The sequence below is a fragment of the Sebastes fasciatus genome, chromosome 16 (assembly GCF_043250625.1).
Source record: "Sebastes fasciatus isolate fSebFas1 chromosome 16, fSebFas1.pri, whole genome shotgun sequence".
NCBI lineage: Eukaryota > Metazoa > Chordata > Actinopteri > Perciformes > Sebastidae > Sebastes > Sebastes fasciatus.
This window is the reverse complement of record NC_133810.1, coordinates 13,258,454-13,279,774: the sequence shown is the minus strand read 5'-3', so window position 1 is coordinate 13,279,774 and position 21,321 is coordinate 13,258,454. Positions and strand designations below refer to the sequence as shown.

The window sequence follows — 21,321 nt, the reverse complement described above, 5'->3', positions numbered from 1 at the left end:
ATGATGCTTTTTTTTTTTTTTAAAACATTTAGACATGCGCAGATCAGTCCTCATCTACCTGGCGCTTTACGTTACTGGAACTTGTCTGAACAAGTCCACGTGCAGTTTGAAGTCGCTGCAACGGTAGCGGTCATTATCACCGCGATTCTTGTCCTTGGAGCACTGATTTGGTGAGTACAGATTTTATTTTACCCTTGCAACCGTTTTGCTGTCCTGTTGTAATTCAGAGCTACGCGTTTGTTTTTCTAGTTAGGGATAACGTTATCCTAGCTAGCAGCTTGGCCACGAGGGTAAACATGTTCAATCCACAACTAAGTTAGTTTCACAGCATTTATCAGTTAAACTCGATGGAGTAACATTATATTAAGACATGGGTCAACAACCTTTACTATCTAAAGAGCCATATAAGGCCAAAAAAAAAAATAATCTGTCTGGAGCCGCAAAACATTTGACCATTGTGATGAAGGTAACACAGTTTAGGCCTATAGTGTAAGTATATATTATATAAGTATAATGCAGTGAGGGCCACAGTGCAAATGTACTACAGAGATTTCCAGAATAAATCATAATATTGCAAGAATAAAGTCATAACTTTACCAGAAAAAAGGTAGTAATATTACGAAAATAAAGTCATAACTTTACAGGAAAAAAAAGTCATAACTTTAAGAGAATAAAGTCATAACTTTAAGAGCAAAAAGTTGTAATATTACGAGAATAAAGTCATAACTTTACTAGAAAAAAAGAAAATAACAATATCATTTTATGACTTTACTAACTTTTTTTTAGAAGACTTTATTCTCATAATATTACGACTTTTTTTTCTCGTAAACCTATGACTTTATTCTCGTAATATTATGTCTTTATTCTCAAAATCTCCGATTTATTTATTTTTTCCTCCATGTGGCCCTAATACTCCGTCGTACCATAGCATAGACCTACAACAGTGATAAATAAAATTGAAAATGTAAACAAATCATTTTTAAATTTTCATTTTTAAAAATCCACAGGGGAGGAGATAAAGAGCCACATGAGGCTCCAGAGCCGCAGGTCGCAGACCTCTGGATTAGTGCTTTAACTGTTCCCTAGCTGGAGGAAGAGGAGGAGGAGGAACTGTTCAGCGGGGGGAAAAGTTGCCATCTGACGGCACAGCGTTTGTTTTAGTGTCACCTTGTCACGACTTCCGGTTGTGAGACCATTACCGTACCAAAGATGTTGCTGAGATGTCTCCGATTATGGAAAAGGAGTCCGACGAGGATGGGATTCGAACCCACGCGTGCAGAGCACAATGGATTAGCAGTCCATCGCCTTAACCACTCGGCCACCTCGTCCTATACCCTATATACCAGGTGAAGTCATTTCTTATTTGTGCTTTCTGTGAACATATTAACATACATCTATGGTGTGCGGTGTTACCGTATTATGTGCTTGTGTGTTTAGACGTTCACATATAGTGCTTTTCACGGTCAGAAAATCGGCGACGTGAATCGCTTTGGGAAAAGTCCGGCGCAGCTACTACGTGATTGGTTAGTTTTCCCCGTCAATCAAAATATACGAGCTGTGATTGGTCAGGGGGCGGGGCTTAGGTTGAATTAATACAGGAAGTGTACAGCGTGAGACTGCAGTTTGACGTTCGCCGGATCTATTAGAAGAAAATAAGGTAAGTTGAGTTGGTTTACACACATTTATGCCTCTCGAAATGTATTGAAATAGTAGTTAAACATACATATAATAGTTGTGACTCTCTGTTTTTGTTACAGAAGTTGTTTTAGCGTGTTTAAAGGCACTCAGTAACCGGCTCAGCATGCATGCTAGGAAGCTAACATTAATGTTGAGTTAGCTCTCTGCAGCAGCCTGCAGACTATAACAGTGTTTACTTAACGAAATATACAGTTTTGGTGTTGCATTGTTGTTAGTAGGCTGACGTGTGGCTCTCAGCATACCACTTTTTGTTAATTAGTCTATTGGTTTTCATTAAAAGTGAAAGTGTGAACTGTCTAATCTGAATCTGAGCTATGGTCAGTTCTCATAGACAGGGAATGAAACTAGCCCCTGCCAGATAACAGGGGAAATGTGGGCTGTGGCAGGGGGAAATGTCAGGTCACCTGCCACCAGGTCTTTCCTTCCTGCAGCTGTCAGACTCCACAACCAGCACTGCTCCCAGTAGACCACTTACACACCAAAAAACTGACAATAACCTGATATTTTCAGGTGGACTTTCATTCATTCATTCATTCTCACTGCAATATCCTCTTCCACTTTTGCAATTTTGTTAATAGTCTGTTGATTGTCAATACTGTATATACTGTTCCTATTTTTATACTTCCTTCTATTTAAATGGTTCATATTTTGTTACACTTTGTTTAGCTCTTTTTTACTGTGTTATCTGATGCATCTTGTTATTTGCACTATCCCCTTTGCTGCTGTACACTGCAAATTTCCCCACTGCGGGACTAATAAAGGAATATCTTATCTTATCTTACCATGGCAGACAGATTTTCTTTATATTAAGAAATATTATTTTTAAATAGCAATTCTAAAGCTTAAATTAATTATATGGTAATGGTAAAACAGTAAACTCTGATCAAGGTTCAGGGATGATTAGCACTTGCTGTTCGTATCAGAAACTTACTATTGGATATCTGTAATTTGAATAAACTTGTACCTTTGTCCACATCCCAGGCTTTAACTTAGCTTATTATACAGTAATAAATGGACCTTTCATTACACTACACACCACATCATTCACTGCAACTTTTCATAAAAATATCTTTTTAAAAAATCCCATAATATAAGAAATAGCAGACTCAATAATGAATCAGTATTAGAGCTTTAACAATGTTTGTCAACAATATTGATGATACTTTAATAATGAGGTGAAGTTTTGGTGCTTTTCTCTGATATTGTAAATTTAATATCATTGTTTGTTTGTTTGTTTTTGGCTGTGATTTGGACAAAACCTACCTAGGTTAAGGTGGTAAACTGTGATGGTCATTCACCACATTTTATAGACTAAAAATTGTGAAAATTAAAATTTTCAACAGTTTAATTGATAAGGAAAATAAGCCTTATTGTTAGCCCTATTTAATATTTAAACTGATACAGTATCACGAATAATGACTTGTAAGAAGTATACCATAGCTAATATTCTTCATACAAAAATCATACTTTCCAAAACCAAGCTGCAGATTTTATCTTAAAATCAAGCTTACTGTTTTACCAGTACGTTGGTGTTACTGTTATAAAATGTGCATTTTGTGTGTTTGTACAGTACACAACCTGTTTAACCTGCATGTGTGCAAATACGTCTTAGAGCTCATGGTTATGTAAAAAGAAAATTCTGTCGTTTCTAACATGTCATTTCACTTTTATCTCTTATCTCTCTCTCCCACGCTCTACTCATCACTACCGTCTATTCTTTTGCATCTGTCTGTCCTCTCATTTCTTTGTCTCATCCGATTTACACTTACATACTCACCTTTCCCTACGTTATCTATCGCTCTCTTCCTCATTCTTCTCTCTTTCCCCACTCCCCTTCCTCTCTCTTAATTCAGTTCCTCATCGTCAGTGTTAAACCTCAGACTAAAGATGGTGGACTCCCAGTACTACCTCCCAAATGAGATTGGCATATCTGCTCTCGACTGCGGCGAGGCCTTCCGTTTGCTTTCACCTCAGGAGAAGATGTACGCCCACTACCTGTCGCGCGCCGCTTGGTATGTTACTAATCTCAGGATGTAACAGTTAAAGTGAAGCACCATTGAAATCAAGAAATAAGACACTTCTCATACTGTTTTAAAGAATAGAAACTGAAGACTTTTGAAGAACTGAAACCATTTTCTGTCTTAGGTATGGTGGTCTGGCAGTGCTGCTGCAGACATCCCCAGAGTCGGCAAATATCTTTGTCTTGCTGCAGAGAATCTTCAGGAAGCAGACGCCTGCACAGCTGGAACAGGTCGCCACAGCAGCTGGACTCAGCTCCGAGGAGTACCAGGTACACAGTCTTCATGTATTTGGCTGTTTCTGGTGCTGTCTTGATACACCCTTTCACCTACAAACAAATGCAAACTTGTAAAGATGTTCGTTATGCTATACACAGGATGAAAATGATTTTTATTATATTTTTTTCTTGGTTGATATTTAGGCACTCTTGGTGTATGCAGCTGGTCTGTATGCCAACATGGGAAACTACAAGTCTTTTGGAGACACCAAGTTCATCCCAAATCTACCCAAGGTAAAAATTCAGTTCAGCTGCTTTCGCAGGGGTGGACACTAGGGCTGCAACTCATGATCATTTTCATTGTTGATTAATCTGTAGATTATTTCCTTGATTAATGGATTAGTTGTTTGGTCTATAAAATGAAATGATGAAATAAAAATGGTGAAAAATGTCGATCAGTGTTTCCCAAAGCCCAAGACAACTTCCTTAAATGTCTTGTTTTGTTCACAACTTAAAGATATTCAGTTTATTGTCATAGAGGAGTAAAGAATCCAGAAAATATTCACATTTAAGAAGCTGTAATCAAAGAATTGTCTTTTTTTTCTTCTTAAAAAATCACCCAAATCCAAATAGTTTGCGATTTATTTAATAGTTGACAACTAATCAAGTAATCATTGCAGCTCTAGTGGACACAATAATATGAACAATCTGATACAATAGCATTATTAAATATAGTGCCAAGAATTTTCAGAGTTGGATCAACACTTGTCAAACAGCTGTGACATATTTTAAGCTGTCTGTGTCTGGTGTGTCCACCCAGGATAAACTGAAAGCTCTGGTGAAGGCCAGCCAGGCATTTCAGGACCAGCCCACTGAGATGGAGGCTCTGTGGGACAGCTGCTCGTGTCCCCTCTACTCCCTGGAAGACAAACAGAAACAGCTGGGGCTGGGCGACAAGGTGGGAGTATCATTTTAATGCAGAGTTCAAGCTTTGACCGTGAACTGTTTTGTCTGGTAATATTTAATGAAATATCAATGGTGTTGTCAGGACCGGATAGATTTGAAAAATGTTAAGAGGACATTCCTTATTCTGCATCATAAGCATTAGTGAATTGAATATTCAAGTAGCTAGTAACAAGTCAAATGGTCTGTAGTTTGGCGTCTTTAAGGCCCTGACACACCAAGCCAACGGTCCGCCAATTTTGGGCCGTCGGTGAGCGTCTGTTGGCCTATTTTTTGCGGCATGTCGCACACCGTTAGCTCTAGTCTGCACATGTCAATGGCTTTTCGGCCGATTCAGCATGTTGAATCCGTGGTGGAGCCCGTTGGTGAGAGAATTCACTTTGTTTGGTTGTTCAGCTTAAGTGAATCAGTGCACGAGAAGAGAAGTGGAAGTGAGGAAAGCAAGCAAAGTAAAGAGGACACTTGCTTTGTTTCATGTACGTATCATAACAGCAGCGTGTATATCCGCAGTCCTCTGTCTTCGGGTTTCCCTTTTTGAATGACTAATACAAACTACCGCAACCTGCTGGTAGGGAGAGTTATTTCCTCTCACGCAGGTGCAAAACGTACGTGATAGTTGGCTGTTGGCTGTAGTCTTTGAAGGGTGTTCAAATGCAACTTTTTGGCCAAGACACAGGTGACGTGAGACGACACAACAGTCGGCCTTTGTTGCTGCTACTTCTTTGATGTCGGTTTGGCGTGTCTGGGCCTTTTTAAATTGGCAGCAAACAGTGCCAGTTGCCCTTTAGGAAGCCACTCAACCCCAAACTTCCAGTGGGTTCTACAGCTGACCCGGCTCATGAAGTGTTTTTGCTTTTCTTTTCTTCAGGGAATTACCACCTACTTCTCAGCAAACTGCGGTCTGGAGGATGCAGAGCTGGCTCAGAAGTTTCTTGACTCAAAAGTAAGTAATGTTCTTATATTGTTGTATCCCCAAATCTTTTGTAATAACCTGCACTTTCTTTTTCTCTGTACTCCATTCTGACACCTCGTTCTTTTCTTTCTTGCACTTAATTTACGTTTTTCTTAATCTTCTTTCCCCTCTGCCCTCCATTCTGATGGTTCATCCTGTACCTTTTCTCTCTCCTCTCTGTATCTTTCAGTCTGATTTGGCTTATTTTCTGCTGTGTTCTTGTGGTTTATCTCTAGAAACTGTCGGCTTATAACACCCGTCTGTTTAAGAGGGACAATGGAGGTAAAGCCTGCTATGAGGTGCGCCTGGCCTCGGCTGTGCAGAAAGGTCAGAACTACAGTCTTACTTGAGAACCAGAATAAGATTTATAAACATCCGTCAACCATATTGCACTTGTGACAGATTTGGCATACAGAATCTAATGCGTATCACATGTTCATGTAGACTCCACTTGTTATGGTAGACACGTTCTAGCTTGTGAACTCAAACGCATTCCCAACAAATTGATGTGGATTGATATGTTTATGTAACTAATGTTGTTAATGATGCTACACAGTCAATCAAAGCAAATAAATGTACACTACTGCTTCACAGACTGCACAGTGGAGGGGGAATGCGAGTCATGCTGCGGCAGCTTCAACTTTGAAGACAAGGAGTTCACTGTGAAGAGGGGAGACTATGCTCCTCTCATGGAGAAAGTCTCTTCTAACCTCCAACAAGCACAGGTGAGAGCGAGGGATACGATGCGGATCATAGTCAATGTTCAGGCTGTATTGTTTTAGCTGTGTGGAACCACAACAGGAACAATACCACCAAAATATGAAGTTGATTGAGAGATAAAACTCAAAGAATTGTTTTTGTGAAGTTGTTAGATTTGATAGCAAAAGAAGAAGAAAAAAAAAGAAAGAGGCCCAAATTGCATCTTAAGATGAATGTAAACAGTATTGGCCTTTGGCAAAACAATAATGGGAAGAGGAGGTGAGAATGCACAGATAGGCTGTAGTTTAAAAGAAGAAAAAAAAAAAGCGTCAGCTGTGGCTCAAAGGATAGAGCGGGTGGTGCTTTTAATCACCCCGAATTTCATTTATGTACCTGTTTATAATAGGGGTATAAATCACAAGTTTCATCACAATACGAAATGATATTGATTCTTTGGACAACAATACGATATTTGCTGATATCACAAAGTCTGCCATGATACAATTTTGATTCAATTCAGGGGACTGCGATCAATATGAGATGATATCATTTGCATATTTAACACAATCAGTTACATTTATATCAACTAAAATATGATGTGACCATTTTATTACTGGGAAGTAGGGACCGCTTGGACGTAAATTGTGACACAGACGTGCCATGGGAATTTCAAACTATAGGCTTATATTTAGGAGGATGATATGTATCAATGTTTTCACTTTGCATCAATGATATTGGATCATTGATCATTGAATCGATACATTGTTACATCCTGTTATGTACTGTATATGACAATTGAAATAAAGTTTATAGATATCTTTATGAGTGACTGAATGACTTGATGATGTAAAAACAACCGTCCTGCCGTAGTTCCACTGTTATAATTCTTCTGTTTCCAAATAATGAACACAGGCCTATGCTGCCAATGAGAACCAGAGGAAGATGCTTGAAGAGTACAGTCGCAGCTTCACCTTTGGCTCAGTTGAAGCCCATAAAGAGGGATCGCGCTACTGGATCAAAGACAAGGGACCAATTGTTGAGAGGTGAGCTCACTGAACCAGAGCAACATCAAAGTAACACAAAATGATCTCCTTACTTGTGATGTCAAATCCTGCTAACCTTAAATGTCATCTGATTTATAAAAGACAGAGGTAACACAGATATAGATTTGTTGCTGTGCTTTCTCTGGTCCAAACTTATCAATTATCTCCTAAAACTGAGCAGCTGTAATGTAAAGGCCTCCAATGTGGCGGTTGAATACTACTCTCATGTAATAATCTCTGAAACCTTTGTTTCTCTCTCTGCTCTTCACTCCTTCTTCTCTCAGTTATATAGGTTTCATAGAGAGCTACAGAGACCCATTTGGCTCCAGAGGAGAGTTTGAAGGTAATGGTGATCAAGAGCAGTGATATTATCATCTTTATTGGCATGCAAGCTGTGATCAGGGGCCTCTCGCTGTTTTTATCGCCGTAGTACGGAGCTGAAGACTATTTGGGGAAAATTAACATCGTGGTTGAGCTACTTTAAAACTGTTACTTAAGTAGATAAGTGCCGCTCTAAACTCCAGTAGGTAAATAATGTTTCATCCTAGGATGAGTACATTTGTTTTAGAGGGACATACTGTAAAGAAGGTTCAATACTTAGAATGAGACAATATTACACTATTTATTAAGTTAGTACTCTGCTATCAAGCCTAAAATCCATGGTGAACATGTTACTATTAATATACTTACATTAAAAGAAAGGGGCTCATGTGTGAACTCAAATAACAGGATGGTTTATATAACTGTCTATTCTTCAAAATTGGTCAGAAATTGTTTGTTTTTTTCTCTTTCTATCAATTCACTTTGCGATGTCGCCTCCTAGGTTTCATTGCGGTCGTGAACAAGGCGATGAGTGAGCGTTTTACCAAACTGGTGAGCTCAGCAGAAGTCTTGCTCCCCGAGCTGCCTTGGCCGAGGGAGTTTGAGAAGGACACTTTCCTTAAACCCGACTTCACCTCGCTGGATGTCCTCACCTTCGCTGGCAGCGGAATACCAGCTGGCATCAACATCCCCAACTGTATGTACACTGAGATTTTACACACTATGTCAAGTAACACAGTTAAAGTTGGTTTACGTCACACAGTATTATACTTAAAACAATGTTTTTGTGTGTAGATGATGACATCAGACAGTCGGAGGGCTTTAAAAACGTGTCGCTAGGCAACGTGCTGGCTGTAGCCTATGCTACAGAAAAAGAAAAACTCACCTTCCTGGAGGAGGAGGACAAGGTAACCCATGCAGCTTCCTGATTCTCTTACACACCAGAGCCATTTCCCAGTTTGTACATCCTCCGTTCCTTTCCTCGACTCCTCTCCTCACGTCTTAGTCCCTCCCACGGGAGATGCGAGCAGAGGAGGCGAGGAAGAGACGCGAGGACAGAGGAGTCGAGGCAACCGGCATTTAACAAAATGAGACATCTTTGTCCTGTGTGTTCGCACTAGGACGTGTTTATCAAGTGGAAGGGCCCGTCATTCGAGGTGCAGGTTGGACTTCACGAGCTGTTGGGCCATGGAAGTGGCAAGCTGTTTGTCCAGGTCAGTCAAACATATTGATTTCTCCTTGTTAAAGTGTTTAATTTGGTTGAAGAATCATCAGTGAGGAAATAAAATCTGATGTTTTGCTCCGTCTCGTACTGCAGGATGACAAGGGCAAATTCAACTTTGACCAGAACAAGGTGACCAACCCAGAGACCGGAGAACGGGTGAGTTTGTTTGTTTGGACACCGATTTTTTTAACTCAGTTGGCAAGAAGAGACGAAGTAACTGAACGTGTGAGTGTATTTTTTTTGTTTGTTAGGTGTCCAGTTGGTATCAAGGCAGCGAGACGTGGGACAGTAAATTCTCCACGATTGCTTCGTCTTATGAAGAATGCCGCGCTGAGTGTGTTGGACTCTATCTGTGTCTCAAGAAGCAAGTGCTCAGGTATATAACCCCTGATCTTCTTCCATGGTGAAGCAAAGACTGGACGCTTTAGTTATAGTCCAGAAATGTTGTTATAGCCTAGGGCTGCTCGATTATGCCAAAAATCCTAGTCATGATTATTTTGCTCAATATTCAAATAACGATTATTCAACACAATCACTCATTGACTTTGGAAACATCATGCATTTAGAAAGACAATATTGTAGCCTATATTTTAAAGTTCAATCTGATGCACTTTGAGAGCAAAACTAAGAGGCTAGCTCTATGAAGAACTTTGTGCTCTAGTAAACAATTTAATCATCAACACATTGGTTGTATAGATATGAATGGTGATGATGCAGCCAAAAAACTCATCGCTAGCCCCCGGGAGCATTCCAAAGAGGAGATCCAACAATCGTTTTATGTCGATTATCTTGTTTTCATATGCTGTAATTGTGATTTGATTCATTGCACAGCCCTATTATAGCCTCTATATCCTCTAAATCCCTAAATTTCTTTAGCTGGGAGAACTATTTGTGACTTTAGGACAAGTAGGAGCCGTAACAAAACCAGGAAGTCTATTTAAGTACGTCAGCAGAGGAACCCAAAGAATGTGTATATTCAGTTGGAGTCGTTTAGTTTGCTCATACCTCTGGCCGGCTCTGTACAGGGGATGCTATGTTATTATTTGTGTCACACACACACACACACACACACACACACACACACACACACACACACACACACACCGTCTTGCTCTTTATTGATGTTATTAGGTTGTTTTAATGACAATTATTGGAATGGGGAGGGGTTTTTTTTCTGGTAAATGTCTGGGTGATTTGTGGCTGATGGCTGTGCGGGAGGCCAGCACGTTAACCGTTGCCTTTGTCTTTGTGTTCCAGTATTTTTGGCCACGAGGACCAGGATGCGGAGGATGTGGTGTACATCAACTGGCTCAGCATGGTCAGAGCTGGACTGTTGGGTCTGGAGTTCTACACAGCTGAGAGCAAGAGCTGGAGACAGGTAATCTGTCAACTTGCTTTTCTCCATAACATGCTGTCTCTCTCACTCTTTACATGGACTGCTTTACAGCCTGTAAAAAATGAATCATAACTTTATACATACTTTACTTTAATTTATATAGAACTTCAGAGATACATAGTTTTGGGGCGAACAGTGTTTACAAGACAAGTCAACATACAGACCATTAAGCATGTGTTTCTTACAACCTGACTGGCTCAGTTTTTACGTGTCTGTGTTGTTTTATTATACAGCTTACACTAAGTCTGTCTCTGTTTATATGAGTGTCAGGAGGTGTATACAGTGAATGTCACACGTGCTCTTGTATATCTGTGCGTCTAAAGGCTCACATGCAGGCTCGTTTCGTGATCCTGCGTGTTCTGCTGGAGGCCGGGGAGGGCCTGGTGGGCCTGGAGGAAGTGACGGGACAGGACGGCAAGCCTGACGCTCGAATCACACTGGACAGAAGCAAGATCCACACCGTGGGCAAGAACGCCATCCACAGGTTCCTCCGTAAACTGCAGGTATAGCCATACTTTTGGCCCCGGACAGCAGATCCTATATAACAACATATTGAAGAAAATACAACAAATACTGAAAAACAACATTGTGGATTTGATCAAATAAGAACAATATACTGTAGATACATGTCAGCTTGATTGCACTAATGCACTGCTGGTGTATTATACATGTGCTCATGTGCGTGCAAGAGACGAATACAATGGGGATGCATTTAAAAAAAAAAAAAAAAAAGTACTTTATAACACTAAGAAGGGCTGCACGGTGGTGCAGTGGTTAGCACTGGCGCCTCACAGCTAGAGGGTTGCAGGTTCGAATCCGGCTTGGGACCTTTCTGTGTGGAGTTTGCATGTTCTCCCCGTGTTAGCGTGGGTTTTCTCCGGGTACTCCGGTTTCCTCCCACAGTCCAAAGACATGCAGGTTAGGTTAATTGTGGACTCTAAATTGCCCGTAGGTGTGAGTGCGAGCGTGAATGGTTGTCTGTCTATGTGTCAGCCCTGCGATGGACTGGCGACCTGTCCAGGGTGTACCCTGCCTTCGCCCAATGTCGGCTGGGATCGGCTCCAGCCCCCCCCGCGACCCCTAACGGGATAAGCGGTTGCAGATGGATGGATGGATGGATAACACTAAGAAAAAAAAACTTCACATGGTACCTTTTGATTTACCTATAAATCAATTGAAAAAATAATCTGCAATAATTTTGATAATCGAGTAATAATTTAACTGATTTTTAAAGCCAAAAACAAAAGTGATTATTTGCTGGTTTTATTTGTGTTCTATTATAAAAAGTGTATGTGTATATATTTTATTATTATTTTATTTTTACTATTTTCTTCTGTTTTATAAACCAAACAATGAATGGTAGAATCAATAACATAATCTGCAAATTAATGAATAATGACAATAATTGTTAGTAGCAGCCCTAAGTAAAATATAAACTTAAGCTTCACGTTTCAGTTTCCAACCAAATAAACAACTTCTCACATTAGTGCAGTTTCCAAAAAGTATAAGTGCAAATGCTAAAATGTTAATGTCATTAATTATTTCTCTGTATGATAACCGTGTTCCCCCACTTCTACACCTAACATGTTGCTAACCTTATTCCACTGTTTCGTAGGTCTTGAAGGCGACAGCAGATGTGGAAGGAGGCAGGGCTCTCTATGACGGCTACTCCACTGTCAGCGACAGCGGTGCTCACAACTTCCTGCGTCTCCGGGAGACGGTACTGCTGAGGAAGGAAGCTCGCAAGATGTTTGTCCAGGCCAACACCAGAGTCAATGGTACGTACCTGCACCTGTACCTGCTATTTCATCAATACTTGATAACTAGCTATAACTGATCAAAACTGTGACTGTGATTGTACATGCGGCGAACCGATTGTAAACACGGACAGAGTTATTTATTCAGTTTGTGTCTGACTCTGTGGTTTTTCCAGGGGACAGCATAGAGCTGATCGAATACGAAGGCAGCGCGGCAGGTTTGATCCGCTCCTTCACCGAGCGCTTCCAAGACGACGCAGAGCAGCTGGAGGCCGACCTTTTGGAGCTGTGCAAAAGCGACGCCCCCTGCTGGTGTTGATGGATGATCTGCTCCATAGGCTTCAAAAGTACCAACTGAAATCTTTTTTTTTATGTGAAATCAAATTAATGGATGTTAAAACACACAATACTGTAAAATGATCCTTTTTAGAAGACACTTCTGAAGAGACTAAATTAAAGTTTCATACAATACAATAAAGCCATAAGACAAGAACAGATCTGCCAAAGACACCAGCCACAGTTTTTCTAGCCACGACTCAGATCCAACGTCAGGTGCTGTCTTTGATAACACGATCAACTACAAAGAAATGAGCTGATATGACATCGTCGCTCTTTCAGATGCATTTAGGACACTTAGTTTTCTAATGAGAAGTATTGAGAACTGTCCATTACACCAGTGCTGCCTGACAATAGAAACGGTTCCTGAGTATAAACGAAAGTGACTGTAGGTAGATTTTACTTTCTAACCTTGGCAAGATCAGAATTTGGCTTCAAATCTTCATAAAACGATCATTGTGACATGTTTTGTCCGTACTCAAAATTATGTCCATAAATTGATTTTTTACAGTCAACTTTTGGCTAAACACGGTTCCATCTTTAGAGCTCCATTAAGATAAATGTTTGTTCAGCCTCGGTGTTGATGATTTGAACGGTTAAGGTTGTTAACCAAAATGCAATGACGGTTTAATGTTGACTGAAAGGTAAAAATAATACTTACTTTTGACCAGTTTGGTATAAAGAAGTCATGACTGATCACTTGACTGTATAAAATATTGCTGTGTCTGGAAGGCCTAAAAAAAAGGCTCTACGTAAAAAAAGTGGTGTTGAATCTGCACAAATAAAATTTGTTTGATAAGATCTTAGTGGTATGTTTTTCTACCAGAACCATTAGAGAGTTGCTTGTTTAATTTTTGTGAAATTCGCCCACAATGTGAGATTGAATTTCAACATATTCTTATAAAAGTAGGACTTTTGTCAAAATGGCACATGCTTAGTTGAAGTCTGAAGGTCTGTATGTTGACATGTCTGCAGAGAGGAGTTGCTAAATTCAGTCAGAAACAGAAATCTCAGCTTTCACTCCACTAAATATTACAGTAGAAGGCACCTGTGGTGGTTTCCCATCAAAGGAAGCTTCAACAACTCAAAAACCTGTACAATATACTATGATTGTGGATAATTACAATTCAAGTTTTCTTCCACAAGGAACCAGAATAATGTCTCTGCAAGAACCCCTAAATTATGGATGCCTGTAAGTGATTCACAATATCCTATTTTATGTTTATCCGCTGTTGATCTACTCCTACAGTGTTAAACCTGCAACCTGTTAAATCTAGCCCATGACGGGAGACTTGGTCAATTACAGCTCATTTCAGAGAGAGAGCGTTCCTATTGGCTGTGCTCCGGCTGGTGGGCGATGCTCGGTATTTCCTCAACAGATCTCAACATGGCGGCCGGGTTACAAACTTTCTCATTTTACAGCTAAACAGTACACTACAAGATGTTTCTGAAAACATTTGAGGCGAGAAATAGGCATTAAAGTAACAGAATATTGATTCATATTTGATCAGTGCCGCCTAGTTTGATCACAGTTTGCGAGTGATTGACAGCTGCTTAGAGATGGCAAGGCTCCAGCTCGGCTCTGATTGGTTGTTTTCCTCCGGTCTGTGAAATCCTGCAGATGCCGTTAGGAGCACCGGAGGACACAGAGGCACATGATTTCGTTATAAAAATACCTCTTTTTAATCATATTTGCTCCATGTCTACCCACTGTGGCTTTAACAAACAACAAACAGACAAAATAGCCAACTCAACAGCAGTTGTAACTGTATTACAACAATGATGATGTCATTTTGATTTGTATCTTTGGTGCAAAAAAATAAAGACAGTTAAAGGTTAATTGTGATGGACTACCTAACTCAAGAAAGTTTCAAGTCTTAAATTTCATAATTTAATTTTCAGAAAATACTGATATCAAAGGAAACAAATGTCTTCCTGTCAGGTAGCAAATCAGTTTAAAAATGTTTTGGTATGCATTAGAAAGTGGTTGCAATAAAGCACAATAAAAACTGTACACATTTTAAGTTAAAAACATGCAAAACAACCAGTATCATCATTACAACTTTTGGTTTTGTTCAACTTATTTAATTCAAAGTGTTGCTCTATTCTAACAGTCATTTCAGGGTGAGAACCTTGGGTGCTGTTGCCACACCTACATCTAGTAATTCTGCACAGAGCTTTCGTAATAATGTTATTCAGTTACAGTCTAAAGTGTTTGTTCGCTAGAGGCTCGTACCGTTGTGCCGTTTTTGGGGTAAGTCGGGCGGAGTCTCTGCTGCCCCCTCGAGACTGCTGAAGGAACTGCAGCTGTCTGTGTCATTTAGAGAAGCAGCATTCATCTGTAAAACCAGACCCCTTTCCTCCTCTTCCCTCCTTGTCTGCAGTTCCTTATTTGTCTCATCTTCATCCTCCCCTGGTCTTTGCTGATCTGCTCTTATAGGAGTCGTAGGTGTTTGATAGATCTGCTCCATCAGCTGAGGGAAGGACGGGGAGGTGAAGGGAGAGAGGGAGAAGGGGATCATAGGAGAAGGAGACGGCGACTGGTAAGGTGAAAGAGAGGGCGAAGCGCAGGGCGAAGCATACGGAGAGAGGGAAAAGGGAGCCTTGGGAAAAGGAGATGGGGAGTGGGAAGGAGAAGCAACAGGAGAGTCGTGAGGAGAGTGGGATGGAGATGCTTTGGGGAAAAGGAGAGGCGCCATAGAAGAACCAGACGGGGAGAGGTAAGGAGAGAGTGAGAGCAAATTGGAGAAATTGATCAATGGAGAGGGCTGCATGTAGTCTGAATCGTCTGGAAGATTCTCCATCGCTGCTGGTAGCTGAACTGTAGCCTCCTCTCTCCTGATTCCAGCTTGCTCCTGCATCTCAGGCTGGAAGTGAAGAGTTGCTGACGGAGGCTGAACTTGGGCCTCACTGGGGGTGTCCTGAATTGTGGGATCAGTCTGAGCAGCTTGACCTTTACTTGGAAGGGCGACCCTTTGTAACTGTTTCTGGGCTTTACATTTTCCTTTTTTTTTGGGCATCAGCGGCGGTGGAGGCGGAGGAGCGAGCGGGGGCGAAAGCATGGTGGACGACTCTGTGGAAATCCGAATCTTGAGGCTGCGTTTGAACATGCGCCGTCTGCACAAAGGGTTCTGGGACTGCAGGAAGAGGGGGTTGACGAAGCACAGAGCGCCCTGGCCGGAGCCACAGTCCAGCTCTATGGGGCTGCGTGTCGTGATCGGACAAAACTCATGGAACAGGGTGGGATTGGAAGCTGACTGTTTTGTTTCTGGTGTAGGTTCTGTCAAGAGATGGTTGTCTGCGTTGTGCTGGGGAGCCGAACCAGGCTGAGTCTGTGGTCCGACAGCAGGTAGGGCTGGGGCTTTAGTGTCTGTCTTCTTCTCCTTGTCCTTCTCCCGTGGCCCACGGACGTTTAGGTGGGAGCGCCAGAATTCTATAAAACAATATAGATGTTTTTTTTTATTATAGTGAAACAGGGATTTCTGCTTAATTGGTCAATTATTTTGCAATTTTCATATTTTCCGTTGTACAAAAATGATAACACTATGTAGTATGTGTGCAAACAAGGAGTTGTGTTCACCAACCTATTCCCATGTGTGAGATGGACTCAAGCTCTTTGTGGGATGTTGCCCTTGCAATGGCTTCAGGAAGCTCCAGATTGAAGCGTAAGACATCTCTGATACACAGACAATATAGAATATTAACACCAACGCTAGTTCTTGCAGATCAATACTGACAGTGACCAATGTGGGGAAAAAATGGTGATAACATATTGTAGAGGAAGTGAAGGTAAGGAAAAGAAACAAAGACAACAGAAAAACAGTATGGAAAGAGATCATAAAGGAGGCACAAATAAAAAAACAGTCGAGGGAAAATGAGAGTATGGAGGAAAATATTTTACCTGCTGACACAGTAGAAGGAAATTAGTCTTGGGAGATCTGGAAAGCTGACGGCGGAAGTCTCCAGAGACAGAGCTGTGGTGGGAGAGGAGAATTCAAAGGTGCAGGGATTTTTGGAGAGGGAGAACGGTAGTTAGACGTAGTCGTGTTTAAATACTGTGTAACACTGGAGTAAAGCCGTGTTAAAGGACCACACCAGTCATTTTACCATTTTATAAAGCGTGCCGTGCATACGTTTTTTAATTGATTTTCAGGGACTTACAGGGACTTTATGATCATGTGTCTTCGATATATTCATATTTATCTTGGTAATTTATCCCACTTCATATGTATTTTTTTGCATTTCATCACATACAGCAGGCCATACATATGACATATCTTTCCACAGTTTGTACATAAATGTATATTTGGTTAATAAAAACTATTTATGTAGCTATTGATACTAATCAAATTGTACACAAATATGATATTATATATATGCTACAATAAAACTAACTTAAAATATGACATCTGTTGGCCTACAGATTAAATTGGATAATGAGAAGGAATACGAAAGGCAATTTTAGCACAGTTTTCTCAGCAGGTGTTTAGAGGTACGCACCTAGACTCACCAGGAGGAGGCGATATGCAATAAGAAGTAGGGGTACTAATGTGAAAAAAGGGCCAGTACTCAGTACTATACTGTCTATACTTGATAAAATGACCTACATGAGTAGGGGTCAATGAACTAAAAATGTAATTGCTCTGTTTTCAGTTTTGTACCTATGGCAATCTGTTGTCTATACATTTGTGTACCAAAGAAGGCAGATTGAGTCTTGAAGTGGTTGGGGTCAGCCAGAGAAATCACATTTTAAAAACTCATGAAAGGTAGTCGTACTGTTGCTGGAGTGTTCTTCCCTGATGCCAAACTGCTGCACAAAGGACGGCACGCTGTCATCCGCCAAGCGGACACACAGCACGTTTCTCTGGGACGTGCGGGACTTGCGCACCAGGAAGGTCTGCAGGACAACACGAGGGATTACTGAGAGAAGTATAGTAGTCAGTGTGTGTGTGTGTGTGGACACAATGGTGCACTTGTGATTTTCTTTAGTTTAAAGAGGACCTATCGTGCTCATTTTCAGGTTTAATTTGTAAACAGGTTTCTACGAGAACATGTTTACTTGCTGTAATGTTCAAAAAACACTATTTTTTCTTATACCGGCTGTGCTGCAGCGCCTCTTTTCACCCTCTCTGTCTGAAACACTCTGTTTTGAGCTCTCTTATGAAATGTGTTTGGAGGGACTGGGAAGGAATCGGAGGAATCAAAACTCCAGGAGAACAGCAGGGAGATAGGGGAGGGAAGTCAAAGGCGTTCGTGGGATGCATATTTTATCATCTTATCAGAATCAGATCATTTATATCACATATAATATATAATTTATATAGTTTATAGTAGATTGTCAGTATGTTTTCTTGCTAGATTTGGTCGCGGCACGCGGAGAGAAAATAGACCAGACGGTGAAACTAAGCCAACGTGATTCGAGGGAATCACGTTGGCTGCTCCTCATTTGCATAAAGTTGAGGTCAAGGCTCCTTTATGCAAATCAGGGGCCTCTGTTGCGACTCACCGCCTCTGGAAACTCCCAAAAAACTTTTAAACTAATCGTTGTTGATCCAAAATAAAGACAGATTCAGCAACTGCATGGCTTATTTCTCACATAAAAATGTTTTCAGAAACACATTTCGGTGAACTTTTACATGCAAAAAAAGAAATAATACACAAAAGGAAAAAGAAAAAAGCACAAAAGCATAATAGGTCCTCTTTAAGTGTGTGTGTGGCGCTGACCCCAGGAGGCTCCCTCTGCAGTATGTGCAGTGCAGTGGCCGGGTTGATGGACAGCTGAAGCCAGACAGGAATTGTGAGAAGGAGACGGTCCAGTACGCTGACGCTTTTCAGGGAGCCCTGTCCTCTTTGTGGCCCCGGGAACTTGCGCTCTGACGACTGGGAGGGCTCCGGGAAATCATACAGCGGTTCTTCTTGTGCCATCTAAACACACACACACAACAAAAAGTACACCCATGGTTATTATTGTACTGCCACCTATCATGCATTCCCAATGTGTGCACACTACAGGTGGTTATTATCTCTCCCTGTGGCTTACATTCACAACAGGAAGATGGGTGGGATGCCTTCCCTTACGCAAAAAGTAATATACTTTTGATATATACTTAAGTAAAGTTAAAGTATATTTCCCCTAAGTATAACTTATGTAGTAAGTATACTAATATCAGTGTACTAGTACTATACTTGTAAGTGTTCTACTTCAATACTTCTTGGGAATAAATTGGCCCACTTTTTGGTTTATAAAAGTATACTTTTAAGTGTACTTTAAGTGTAAGAATAGTAAACTTTGAGTACACAACTAGTTTACACCTACGTTGTATTTTGCACTATACTACAAGGTATAAGGTATAATTTAATAGTTATACTTGTAGCCAACTTTTTAGTTTATGAAAGTACACTTTGTATCCTGTAACTTATAGTACTTAGCTAATGATTTATGTATAACATAAAGAGACTTGCTACTTTTGCTATTTGACTTGATGTTTTGTGATGATAAAACGAGGGGAAAAAAATGTTTTTCTCACATGCCTCCACAGTGAACGGAGAATCCAAAAACGTAGAAAATTCTTGATGAATCTAAGTAAATTCATATCAAAACATCAGTTTACAACCTCTCACACTCTTTAACTACTCTACTCTATTAAAAAGTAAGCACAACTACAAGCCATGTATTAATTTCCATAGGCATATAAGGCAAGAACACTTAATTATGTTTTTCTTAAGTATATCTTGATCAAAAGATTAAGCCAAGTATACTTAGACTTTTCTATATACTTGTCAATATAAACCAGGTATACTTAGACTTTTCTATATACTTGTCAATATAAACCAGGTATACTTAGACTTTTCTGTATAAATGTCAATATAAACCAAGTATACTTAGACATTTCTGTACTTGTCAATATAAACCAAGTATACTTAGACTTTTCTGTATACTTGTCAGTATAAGCCAAGTATCCTTAGACCTTTCCGTATACTTGTTAGTATAAGTACAGTATATCTCTGATAAGTACATAAAAAGTAAACTTAAAGTATACTCCCTTATTTTAAGTTTAAAATAAGTATACTAATAGCACACTATTTGGTAAACGTTTGCACACACATCCATATCCACACACCTGTGTAATAAACCTGCCAGGATTGGGACAGCAAGTCCAGACTTGGTAAAGTGCTGCAGCTCAGACAGGACTTAAATGAAATAGACACACAAACGCACACAGACGGCGTGTGTAACATTGAATATAAAAATAAAAGTAAGCTTGTTGGTTTTTAAGGATATTATTCTGAACATATGAACTCAGTCTGTCCCCTGTTGAAGTCTCACCGCAGCCTACATGTCAACATCTGTCTGGATCCGCAGCACATTCCTGTCAAACTTGCATATTTCCTCCTCTAACTCTGATGCACCCTGACCGTTTTCCTGTTGGACAATATTACACAACGATTCTTCATTCTAACATCACCAGGCTCCTCGTTGTTTACCTCTTTGCCTCCGATCCTTCTTTTTTATCCCCTCCGGATCCACTTTATGTTGTTGGCATGCTCCTATTCTTCTTCCATCAACTTCACTGCGATGAAGACTCAACTCCTCTTCCACTTCGGCCTGTCATGACGTGTGTTGTTCCTAGATCCGGAGGTGTCTCTCTTCTCTGGCTCCTCCCCCTCCTCCTCTCCCACCTGATCTCACCTGATAACAACCATGTGATACTGGAAAAGTGCAAAGTTAAACCTCATTTTAATGTTTTTAAGAAAGAAATGGAACTGTATATTAAGATTATATCCATGTTTTGTGTTTTATAAGATAAGATAAGATAATATATTCCTTTATTAGTCCTGCAGTGGGGAAATTTGCAGTGTACAGCAGGAAAGGGGATAGTGCAAAAAACAAGATGCATCAGCTAACACAGTAAAAAAAAAAAAAAAAAGCTAAACAAAGTGTAACAAAATATGAACCATTTAAATAGAAGGAAGTATAAAAATAGGAGCAGTATATACAGTATTGACAATAAACAGAGTATTAACAAAATTGCACAAGTGGTAAATGATATTGCACAGTGAGAATGAATGAATGAATGAATGAAACAGGAAAATATCAGGTTATTGTTATTATATATTATATATATATTCTGTTATTTTTAGGGCCCGATTACCGACAACATCGGGCCAGCCGTGGCCCTATTGAAACTGTAGGAATTATTTTCTTTTTCTTAAAATGAATCACCTTTTTGAGGGCCTTAGCACACTCAAAAAGTTGTTAAACTTGGCACACTTATCAGACGCGTTGAAAGATTTGATATTTTAATGGTCTCTGGCTCGGGTGTTGCAAAATGGTCGTAATATTACGGCTTTTTTTCTCGTAAACCAATGACTTTATTCTCATAATATTATGACTATATTCTCGTAATATTATGACTTTATTCTCGTAATATTCTGACTTTTGTTCTCGTAAAGTTAGGACTTTATTCCCGTAGTATTACGACTTTTTTCTCGTAATATTACAACTTTTTTTCTCGTAAAGTTATGACTTTATTCTCGTAATATTCTGATTTTAATCTCGTAATATTATGACTTTATTCTTGTAATATTACGACTTTTTTCTCGTAATATTACAACTTTTTTTCTCGTAAAATTACAACTTTATTCTCTTTTCCTCAATGTGGCCCTAATACTCCGTTGTATTTTAAGGCCGGTT

General features: G+C 40.0%; 2 protein-coding genes and 1 non-coding gene across 4 annotated transcripts; 1 reads left to right on the top strand and 2 right to left on the bottom strand.

Moving 5' to 3' along the window:
- The first annotated feature begins 1,135 nt into the window (after window positions 1–1,135).
- dpp3 (dipeptidyl-peptidase 3) lies at window positions 1,136–13,427 on the top strand. 2 transcript variants are annotated; one of them, XM_074612216.1, is made up of 19 exons: window positions 1,136–1,346; window positions 3,552–3,710; window positions 3,844–3,988; window positions 4,139–4,228; window positions 4,755–4,892; window positions 5,766–5,840; window positions 6,086–6,176; window positions 6,444–6,574; window positions 7,461–7,591; window positions 7,876–7,934; window positions 8,415–8,609; window positions 8,708–8,820; window positions 9,034–9,126; window positions 9,231–9,293; window positions 9,389–9,513; window positions 10,395–10,515; window positions 10,857–11,036; window positions 12,149–12,311; window positions 12,467–13,427. In XM_074612216.1, exons 1-19 carry the CDS (start codon window positions 1,210–1,212, stop codon window positions 12,607–12,609), a joined length of 2,352 nt encoding a protein of 783 aa, XP_074468317.1. In that variant the 5' UTR covers window positions 1,136–1,209; the 3' UTR covers window positions 12,610–13,427. The 2 variants fall into 2 exon arrangements, with proteins under 2 accessions (XP_074468317.1, XP_074468319.1); XM_074612218.1 differs by lacking the exon at window positions 1,136–1,346 and adding an exon at window positions 1,525–1,657.
- On the bottom strand, window positions 1,247–1,328 carry trnas-gcu (transfer RNA serine (anticodon GCU)). The gene has a single exon. It is a non-coding gene; the product is annotated as a tRNA-Ser (tRNA).
- A 959-nt stretch (window positions 13,428–14,386) lies between the features above and the next one.
- On the bottom strand, window positions 14,387–20,253 carry LOC141753487 (uncharacterized). The gene is made up of 6 exons (XM_074612219.1): window positions 20,112–20,253; window positions 18,351–18,551; window positions 17,403–17,523; window positions 16,528–16,600; window positions 16,211–16,302; window positions 14,387–16,059 (listed from the first exon to the last, which is right to left on the bottom strand). The coding sequence occupies exons 2-6, from the start codon at window positions 18,549–18,551 to the stop codon at window positions 14,849–14,851; spliced, it is 1,698 nt and encodes a 565-aa protein (XP_074468320.1). The 5' UTR covers window positions 20,112–20,253; the 3' UTR covers window positions 14,387–14,848.
- Window positions 20,254–21,321: the final 1,068 nt, after the last annotated feature.